The sequence below is a fragment of the Talpa europaea genome, assembly GCF_964194135.1.
Source record: "Talpa europaea genome assembly, chromosome: 1".
Lineage (NCBI taxonomy): Eukaryota > Metazoa > Chordata > Mammalia > Eulipotyphla > Talpidae > Talpa > Talpa europaea.
In genome coordinates this window covers 6,948,807-6,959,421 of record NC_140073.1, presented here as the reverse complement: position 1 = coordinate 6,959,421, position 10,615 = coordinate 6,948,807, and the positions used below count along the sequence as shown (strand labels likewise).

The 10,615-nt window shown below is 56.6% G+C and overlaps 1 protein-coding gene across 1 annotated transcript; it reads left to right on the top strand.

Moving 5' to 3' along the window:
• Nucleotides 1-1,540: 1,540 nt before the first annotated feature.
• On the top strand, nucleotides 1,541-9,364 carry PGA5 (pepsinogen A5; the record flags this gene model as incomplete). The annotated part of the gene is made up of 9 exons (XM_084235980.1): nucleotides 1,541-1,593; nucleotides 1,991-2,147; nucleotides 4,047-4,164; nucleotides 4,958-5,076; nucleotides 5,667-5,866; nucleotides 7,282-7,398; nucleotides 7,777-7,918; nucleotides 8,010-8,108; nucleotides 9,102-9,364. The coding sequence occupies 9 exons, from the start codon at nucleotides 1,541-1,543 to the stop codon at nucleotides 9,249-9,251; spliced, it is 1,155 nt and encodes a 384-aa protein (XP_084092106.1). The 3' UTR covers nucleotides 9,252-9,364.
• Nucleotides 9,365-10,615: the final 1,251 nt, after the last annotated feature.

The following is a 10,615-nucleotide window of genomic DNA, read 5'->3' as shown; positions in this document are numbered from 1 at the left end:
CAGCTTCAGACATGCATGGCATCAAGCTTGGAGAATAACGACACCCACCGGTGCCACCGCCCAGCGTAAGGCCCCAGTCACCCCTGGAGAGCCTGAGGAGCACCCCTTCCCCTGCACAAGGGCCCCTACCTGCCGCCCCCTTCCCAGCAGCAGCCTTGAGCCACGGGCTCCCCTCTGTGCCCTAGGACTTGGGCAGGCATCTCCAGCACCACCAGCTCCTCCGGCTAAGTGCTGCTATCAACCCCAGGCAAGAGCAGAGATAAAGGGAGGAAGGTTTGAGGAGGGGGGAAGGAGCCGGGCAGGAAGCAGCCCCAAAGATGTGAAAGTGAAAAATAAGGTCATGTTTTAGCAGGTGAGTTTGAAATGCAAATGTGCTCTGCCCTTGTCACAACTGGTCTGTACCTAAACCACACTGCCTACCCCTCCATGCCTACCCGGTGGCACTGGAGGAAATCTGGAATTTTATAGGATCTGTGTTTGCTGATGCTAGAAAAATCAGGGCCTCTGACTTAGAACAAGACCCTCAGGGCTATTTACCCGGAGACCTCACCCACATATTTCCCTCTGTGCCAACTCTTGGATCAAAGTCTCCATTCCACTTTGTCCATTGAATAAATGCTACCAAGTACGGAATCCATTTGGTTGTTTAGCATCCTCTTTCAAGAAGAGACCATCTCTAAGTCATTCACACTCTAGTCAGAATTTGCCAAGATTGCTTTGCTCTACAGCAGCTGATTTAGGCAAGTTTTAAGCATTTTTCCAGAAGAGTCAAACCCAGGTGGGATCCCAAAAGTGGAAGATTCAAGCCACCTGAGAGGGTGGGAGCAGAACAGGAAGGCCAAAAGCGAGGGGCACAGCTTCCAAAAATAACAGCCCATTTCAAGTCTGGTCCCTCCAGGAAAGAAAGGCAGCCTCCTTGCCCTTGTTCCACTGGCTTATTTTCCTCTGTAGTGTTGCACGCGCCTCTCCCCCAGAATTCAGCCCAACTGCCACCAGAGGCAAGAGTGAAAGACTCATCAGCAACCCCATAGCATAACATTTCTGTGAGGAAATGAGTCCTCACCCCCAACCAACAACCTATAAATGTGCTTCAGGGTAGCAGCTTCAGGAGTACAGCCCATCACGAAGTTGGGGAGCTACCCTCAAAAATCCCAACTGCCTGTCCCACCAGAACAAATCACAGTTTATCAAACTTCTTGGACACTTGTTCCATAGAAAATGACTTTTTGCCCAACTTTGTCCAAATCCTCAGCACGCAAAAGAAACGGGCCTCCCTCCATCCTTGCTCTCTGCAGCCACCCAGCAGTGGGGCGTGGGTACAATGGAAATCTACTCAACTGGAAACTGCTCGGCACAGGGCTTGAGGGCGGGGACAATCTTATCGGGAAACTTTCTGATTGGGGTGGGGTAGTGGGAGGCATTGGAGGCTGATAAGGCACTTTCGGGAGCTCCAGCGCTGTATATAAGGGGCGGCGGCCGCCTGCACTGTACACCTTCCTCCCATCTTCCCTTCTCTGGAGACTCGGGATCCAGAAGAACCATGAAGTGGCTGCTGCTGCTGAGCCTGGTGGCGCTCTCTGAGTGCCTGCACAAGTGAGTCCGGCGCGCCGCACACGGGCCTGCTTCCCTCGGCTCTGTCCTTTCTCCTGCTCTCCTTCCTCCCAGGCTTTTCTCCCCTCGTCCCCGTCCCGCTCCACTCTCCCCGGCCACCTCGGCCTCCTCCCTGGCCTCTCTCGCCGCACCACCCGGCCCTCGAGGCCATCCTGGGCTCCGCTCCCAGCTCCGGCCCTGGCCCAGCCACGTTGGCCGCCCCTTCACCCCTCTGCACAGTTGTGCCCCAAACAGGAGCGTCCCCCGTCATGATGCCCCCTTCCTCCACTCTCGCACCAGCTGCCTTTCCTCCTGGGGCTTCCAGAGCCCCCCAGGAACAGGCTCCTTGCCTTGTTACTCACACTCCTCAAACCAAACACTTGTAAATGTTCCTCCGCAGGGTCCCCCTGGTCAAGAAGAAGACCTTGAGGCAGAAACTGATCGAGAATGGCCTCCTGGACAAATTCCTCAAGACCCACAGCATCAACCCGGCCAGCAAGTACTTCCCCGAGCTGGCCTCCTCCTTCGACGCCGAGCCCATGACCAACTACATGGATGTGAGTGCAGGAGCGGAGCGGGCAGAGAGGCAGGGCGGGCTCTGACCCCCCATACACACACACACACACACACACACACACACACACAGGCAGTAACCCGGGGGTCCATCCCTGGAGCTCAGAGGCCCAGGGGTCAGGAAAGCTCATGGTCAGAGCGGTCACTCTCATTCAGTCATTTCTTTTTCCCTCCATTCACTGTATGTGAAGCCTCCTTATGTGTCAGGCGCCGTACTAGACCCAGGGAAGGCGGCAGGGACCACAGCAGACACAGCCCGCCCTCCCGGGGCGCCAGGTCTAACAGGGAAAGAAAGGCAACACCTACATCTGGTGAAAAAGACCCCCAGCATGAGGCTACACAGTGAAGGAGTCGCGCCGTGATGGTCCGGCAGGTGGCCACAGGGATGCCCCCAGGAGTCAAAGGAAGATTGAAGGTTTCCAAGAAGACAGGAGAGAGTCCCAGGGAGCAGGGGGCTTGTGCACCCCCTCACACAGGGAGCAGAGGGCATTTCGGGACAGGAGACCCATGCCCACAGAGAGCAGAGCTGGAGGGAGGGCGGCAGAAGGGTCGGCGGTGGAGCCAGACCAGCATGGTGAGCCAGGGGACAGAGAAGGCGGCATCCTGATTGCCACCGACTCATCCAAACCAAGGGGGGGATGTCATCAGAGGTGAGTTCCAGGAAGATGGCACCAACCCCTCTGCTGGGGATGCCCCAACTAGATATCATGTATCTCCTCTGAGTTGGCAAAGGCCAACTCAGAGGAGACACATTCAGAGGAGACAATTCAAAGCTCCGGTGATTAGGAACGTGCCCTGTGAAATCTGCAGACCTGGCGCAAAGCTGAGCTCCAGAGCTTCCCAGCTGTGTAACCCACCTGGGCAGGATTTAGGTTCTCTAAGTGCGACTCAGCTTCCTCTTCTGTGAAAGAGCCCCACTGATATCAGAGCGATTGCAGTGATCAGTGCAATCATGTCTTCTTGGCGTGCTTAGAACAGGGCCTGGCCCTCGGTGAGTGCTTGGTAATAGAGCCATTTATTCATTTAAATATTTATGAAGTACCTACTATGTGCCAGAGGCCCTTTGCAAGAAACTGAGGAAAGAATAGTGATTAAGCAAAGCTTCTAGAGCTACAGTTTAGCACAGACAAATAAGAGACCAAAAAATAAATATGTAAGATACTTTTAGGAAATGACAAATACCCCCCAAAAAATTCCTTAATTAGAGTAAAGGGCAGAAGAATGGAGAGGGCCAGTTTTTGATAAAATAATCAAGTAGGGCTTCTTGGTGAAGGCAACATTTGGTGAGTACTCTGAATGATTAATGAGTAGCCAAAGAATGATCTAAAATAAACATTTTCCTAGCAATAGGAATAGTAGGTGCAAAGGCCCTGGGGTGGGAATGAGCTGGTCCTCAACAAGACCAGTGTGGCTGGAAACAAGCTGGCAAGAAAGCATAGCCACTAGAACATTGTAATGTTCTTTCTTGAATCTTAGAATTAGGAATAACATATCTTGAGGGTGTTCCATCTTTAGGTAACTTTTTTACTTCCCTATCAATAATTTAACGAATGATCCTGTCCTCCAAAAACATATTCTCCAACAGGGCAAGACTAAGACACACAAGACAAGAGCTGAAGAGGGGACAGCAGATTATTATTAGGTGATCATGGTGCTCAGGCAAGAACAGTCAGAGGGTAACGGGAGCAATCAAGGAAGACTTCAAGGAGGAGGGGACACTAGGCTGGGTCTTGAAGGATGAGGGCACTGGACAGGCAAAGAAAGACAGGAAGAGTGTAGGGCAAGGCAGGAGGTGGTCTGAGGACACAACCCAGAGATGGTTCCTGGGGAGACCCAGGGTAGAACGTCCCCAGTCCCTGAACTGTGCTGTCCTCACTCCACAGACTTCATACTTCGGCACCATCGGCATTGGAACCCCTGCCCAGGAGTTCACCGTCATCTTTGACACCGGTTCCTCCAACCTGTGGGTGCCCTCCGTCTACTGCTCCAGTCCTGCCTGCAGTGAGTGTCTGCCCTGCCTGGGCCCTCAGCACCAATGACCTAGGAGCCCTAAATACTCAGGGGTTTCAATAGGTCCAATTGCAAATCTGCTGGAGTCACTCAGGGAGTCAGTCAACAAACCTTTGCTGAGCACCAACTATGCATCAAGCCCAGGGCTTGGTGGGGAAAAAGGGGTGAATCACACATGGTCCCTGTGCTCAAAGAGCTCAGTCCATTGGGGAGAAGCTCTCCGGAATAATCATAGCTGAGGGGAGAAAGGAGGGCGCAGAGGGTGTGGTCAGAGAAGGGGCGGAAGGGCTCCAGGGTGGGCGCTGGGGCAAGATGAGAAAGGAGCTCAGAAGCATGACCAGGAGACAGGAGCTGAGCATCAGCCTCGCTTGCTCTTACTCATCAGTTTGCTGAAAGAGCTTATGCGCCCAGTCACGACGATGCTCCAAACCCCTTCCTCCTCCTGCCTTTCTTCAGAGGTGCCCGTGGGAGCCTCCACCTCGTCACCAGCTGTACTCACCCCGGAACTGTGACGGTGGCTGCTCCCAGTTCGCCTGGGGGGCTCCTGGGGTGGGGGGCTTGGGGTCAGCTCTGGAAACTTCTGTCAGTGAGTGAGATGGTCCCAACTGGTTCAGTCAGCCAAGAGTGGAACCTGGGGGTTCTCAGACACCAAAGTCTGGAGAAAGATGACCTTTCTCCTCCAAAACCACCTAAACCAAGGTGCACCCCCACCCCAGGAGAACACCCCCAGGTGTGACCCCAGCTCCGCTCCTGGAGGCTGACCTGTCTCTTCTTGCCCTGGCAGCCAACCACAACCGCTTCAACCCTGCGAAGTCCTCCACCTACAAGGCCACCAGCCAGACCCTGTCCATCGCCTATGGCACCGGCAGCATGACTGGCATTCTCGGATACGACACCGTCCAGGTGAGCCCCGGAGAGCCTGGGGGCCAAGTGCACCCATAGACCACCTCGTTCAACCCAGCGGGGCTCAGTGATCCCCTGGTTGAAGGAGGGGAGAGTGGCAGAGATGTCACAGACATTTGTGGGTAAGGGGTGGGGGGTGCGTCTGGAGCCATAAGCCAACCTCAGCCACGCCCAAGGGGAATGCTAAGGAGGAGGTGCAGGGAGAAAGCAGAAGCTTCAGCTCTTCTGCTCGTCTCTCCTCTTCCTCCCTCCCTCCCTCATCTGCAACACACCCCCAGCCACCAACACTCCACAAGCAGGGCCCCCCTCCAGCGCAGAGCAGAGCTTATGGGCTCCAATTCCCTGGGGTCTGCCTTGCCTCCCGTCATCAACTCACACAGTGACCACCTGCCCTGCAGTCAGTTCTCACACAAGCCGCCAGCGGCAGCACCCCCACCGGGGGCTTCGAGCACCACTGGGACAGTCCTGATGCCACCCCGGGAAGCTGAGTCCTGTATGGGTGAACCAGAGATGTTCTGGGTGCAGGGCTGGGGGTCCCCGCAGGCATCCCCCAGAGACCTGAACGTGAGCTTGCCGGTCCCCCACCGCAGGTCGCCGGCATCACCGACACCAACCAGATCTTCGGCCTGAGCCAGACTGAGCCCGGCTCCTTCCTGTACTACTGCGCCTTCGACGGCATCCTGGGTCTGGCCTACCCCAGCATCGCCTCCTCTGGAGCCACCCCCGTCTTTGATAACATGTGGAATCAGGGCCTGGTTCCCCAAGACCTGTTCTCTGTCTACCTGAGCCCGTAAGTCGCCAGAGAGGGGCCTTCCAGAGAGGGGCCTTCCACAGTCCCCTGGCCCTGCAGGGGGGTGTCTAGGGCTGGGGGTCGGGGCCGAGAGGGAGTTGGCAAGCAGGGGTGTGGCCAAGTGCAATGTCTAAAGTGGGAGGGATGCCTTTTTGGAGAGAACCCGCCAAAGCCCTCAACATGACGAACTTGTCTGCATCTTGCTTGTCTGTGGCTGACTCACAGGCCTCGGGGGTCTCCAGCACTTGCTCGCCAGCACCAGCGCCCTCTTAAGTCCCCTTGGAGCCCACCCTTATAAGGGAACCCGTTTCAAATAGGGGCTGAAATCCCATAGCCAAGAAGAAAAGAAAAGCTGATCCGGACTGATATCTGGAACCATGAAAACGGTTTAAATAACGACAGCACCTGTCTAACTATTAACAAATCAGACGTGTCAGTTGTGACCATGTCAGCTGCGCGCGGTCTAAGAATGAACAGAGAATAAACGGAGCCTGGCTTGGGTGAAGGAGAGGTTCCGGGGGGACTGCCGGCCTTCCCTCAGCAGATCCTTTCCTTTCGAAGAGATCTGTCGTTGTCGACCTTCTCCTCCTGCTGCTACTGTGGTGCTGTGACCTGGTTGCAGGGCACGGCCTTGCACGTCAGGGGTCTGCAGCCGGTGAGCGGCCGTTTATCCGTGGTCAGTTCCACAGTGACTCACTGCTCATCATCCTCGGCATCGCCTTCCTGGCTCAGCCCAAACAGCAGAGGTTTAGGAAATGGAGCGCCCCGGGGCAAGACCCCTGCAATTAACAGGAAGGCCCCTTTGTGCTTTGTGCTTTTCTCCTCTCGGCCATTTATTCTCAAGTCTGCGCTTAAGCAGACCCCGCCTTTGTGGGAACCGGAGCTCTCCTGGCTCTCCAACTGCAGGTTGCTCAGGTGACATTTTGAACCAGGTGACTCCTTGACTGTCCTGCGCTCTGCAGGGCGGCGTCTCCCACCCCCACCCAATGACACTCAGAAATGTCTCTGGACACTGGCAAGTGTCCCCAGGAGGCAAACTTGCCCCTGCTGAGAACCCGTGGGGTCCTTGGGAGCAAAAAGCCGCGCACCCACTTTTCTCTGGGGCCCCACAGCAATGGGAGTCAGTAGGTGCTGGAAAACACACCCTTGGGAGCCAGAAAGGCCTGGGCTTCATCTTGGTTCTGCCACTCCCAGGCCGTGTGACCTGGACAGGTCGCCTCACCTCTCTGAGCCCGGCTTTCCTGGCTGTAAAGTGGAAATGATCATTGTGACCGTGGGCCCCTGTGGGAGGTCACGCGGCCAGCACCACTCTGCGCCAGCAAGGGCCCCCCCAGGGGCAGGTCTTAGCCCAAGCGTGGCAGAGGTTGAGCGGGTCCAAGACGAGTGACTTCTTGTCTGCCCCCCACTTCCCACAGCAACGAGGAGAGCGGCAGCGTGGTGATATTCGGCGGCATCGATTCCTCTTACTACACCGGAAGCCTGAACTGGATTCCCCTGTCCTCTGAGACTTACTGGCAGATCACCGTGGACAGGTGACAGCACCATGGGTGGCCGCGTCCCAGCCTGACCCCACATCCCTTTCTTCGCCAACTCCCCAGAACACCCCCAGGACAGCCAGGAGAAGGTGGGAGAGGACCTAGCAGAGATACCCCAGGAAAAAACTCTCACTGGAAGAGGGGAGCTGTCTCGGACTCCAAATGTTTGGCCAGGAGATAGATACATTCCTCCTGGTCAAGAGGCAGGACAGTCCACCAGCACCCCCAGGGAGAGCCTTGTGCCCCCCACCAGTCCATACCCATCAGCATTTAGGGGATCTGGGAACCCGCACCTACCCCCCCAGAGCCACCTGGCTCCTCTTTGGGGAGACACACCTGGGCACTCAGGGGACCTGTCTTGCATCTCGTCCTCAGCGTCACCATGAACGGACAGTCTGTTGCTTGCAATGGCGGCTGCCAGGCCATCGTGGACACTGGCACCTCTCTGCTGTCTGGCCCCACCAACGCCATCAGCAACATCCAGCACCTTATTGGAGCCACCAATACAAACGGCATGGTGAGTTCGGCCTGACCGTCCAGTTCTGACCCAAGTGGTTCGTCCGGCACGCAGAAGGGATAAAAGGCCGGCTGACCCTCGTTCCTTCTAGATGCTGGTCAGCTGCTCATCCATCAACAGCCTGCCTGACATCGTCTTCACGATCAACGGCGTCCAGTACCCTGTCCCCCCCAGCGCCTACATCATTCAGGTAAGGGGGCTCCGGCCCCACACGGTGTCGCCACGTACTGGCATGAGGGAGCGTCCACGAACAGAAGCTGACATCCACTCAGGAAGGAGAATAAGAAAACATTCAAGCCCAGTGCAGGAATGAGGGTGTGAGGCGGCCCCCAGGCGGGGGGAGGGCCAGGAGGGGGGTCAAGGGTGATGCTGTGAAAGGAAGTGTCTTCTGGAACATCTGACCCCAGCCCAGGCCTCCATGGCAAGCCCATTGATTCTGAACAGGTGACAGCCGTTCTCAGCCTCCGTTTCCTCCTTTAAATACTAGAGATGGTGCTTTCCTCATGCTCAGGGTGTGGCTGGGGTCCTCTCAGGAAGACCCCACATCAAGGCCACAAAGGACTGGGCAGGATCAGGGTTCAGAACCTTCCTGCTGCCTCTACCAAGTAACAGTCTTCAACCAGACGAGCCACAGGAAATCTGCTTTCTGTTAGAATGCCAGTTGGAAAACCAGCTTTGCCCAAGGGGGTCCATATTGTTCAGGAGGAAGTACTGATGCCCCATGTCACCCCCAACCTGCTGACATAAGAGCAAGTGAAGCCTGAGCCGGGGGTTTTCAAATCTCTCAGTGATTCTCCCACGCAGCCAAGGTGGCCGGTCCAGCGAGCTTGTAAATGAAAAGACCAAGCCGGTTTGTGCCCTTGGACGGGATCGGAATGAGAAAAGGCTGGGTCGCCGGGGCGTCCAAACCCTTCCCGGCAGCTGAGTTCTCCCTAAACCCCTGAGCTCTGATGCTGACGTCAGGGCTTACGCCTCTGCCAGCAACCCTGGATAATGTCTAGTAATCCCTGGAAACCAATAGTTCAGTGAACAGCTGATGCAGGCCAGCCCCAGGCCAAGAAGAGCCAGGTCCCGGGACAGCGGCCAGGAAGTTCCTCCCGCCCTGCCCTGCGGCCGCCACAGGCCTTGAGGCCTTCCCCGCTGAGCCCATGTCCCATCTTCGGTGTTTCTCCCTGTTCTCCAGAGCGAGGGAGGCTGCTCCAGCGGGCTGCAGGGCATGAACGTTCCCACCGCCTCTGGCGAGCTCTGGATCCTGGGCGACGTCTTCATCCGCCAGTACTACGCCGTCTTCGACAGGGCCAACAACCAGGTTGGCCTGGCCCCCGTGGCCTAAGCCTCCGGCCACCCCCCAGGAAGAGGGCCCCCCCGCCCCACGCCTCCTCTCCCTGTGATTGTCCTCGTGGTTCTTACTGGGATGGTGGAGGCGCGCCCCTGGCCCCTCCCTGTCACCCACCTATAATATAGAATAAAACAGAGCGCCTGAAAGATGTGCCGTGTGGCGAGTCGTTTCTCTCTGTCGGTGTCTCCTTCACATCACGGGTCAGCGGAACAGGGTGGGACACAGAAATGGCCACACCGCTTGAACAGCACCCAACCTGTGACTGGGGCCACACACGCTGCTGACACAGCCAGGAAGACCACGGGCCCCCACGGGCCCTGGCGGGAGCACCTCCCAAAGACTTGGGGGCCAGAAATGCTGGGCTATTGCTTCCTCATACAATAGGGTGCTAAGAGTTTGGTTGAGGGGGTCAGCGTCGTATTTCTCCCAAAGCCACAAGAGATCATGAGAAAAGGTAAGAGATGGAGGGGAGATGCCACGGAGAGTGACATCTCTAAGGCCCTACTGCCTGGAAGACGCAGGTGAGAGGTGACAGCAGGACAGCCACGACGACCGAGGCCACAACTACCGAGGGCGCGCTCCGTGATGGGCTGCTTGACCCAGACCCCAACACTGCAGGTGCAAGACACTGAAGGGGCCCTTACCCATCAGTCACCCAAAGCGCTGCTGTCCCAGCCCCAGAGCAGCTGGTACGCGGGGAGGAGCTGAGCTTGCTCCTCAGCAAATCCACCCAGCAGGAACTGCTTGGAGCAGAGCGGCTCAGCATGGGCTGGCTACCAAAAGGTTCAATGAGCCACAAAGTGCAAAACAAGAATGGAACGTGAGGTTCAAGGCCTTTCCTTAAGGCTCTTACAACACGTTCCCATCAAAGGCCCGGGAGCCTGCCGCCCAGGTGTCTCGCCTGGACTCGGCTGAGCTGGCTCTCAGCCCTGCCTCTGCTAGGGACCAGCCACAGCCTGTGCACATGGGGGCATGCCCCAGCGCCCAGCTCTGCAGCAGCCGATGCCCGTGGCAACCCACTGGCTGCACTGGCCAGGCTGCAGCAGGAGCTCCTGCTGAGGGGAGGGACTTCAGGGTGCCAAGAGCAAGAGGGCCATAGCCACTTCCTTGACGTATCACCCCCATCTGTCATTTAACACACACACACACACTCACACACGAGGTGCTCTCAGCACATCTCCACCCACCGGAGGACAAGCTGCCTGATGCAGGAAGCACTGAATAAAGTCAATTAGAGCTTTTTAAAAAATGTTGTTTGGAGTGAGCTTGGTGGCAAGATATTCAATGAAAAGCAAAGTTTCAAACCAAGAATGGAACGGGCTATATTCTAGATCCTTCTAGGAGGTTCCCAAGGGAAT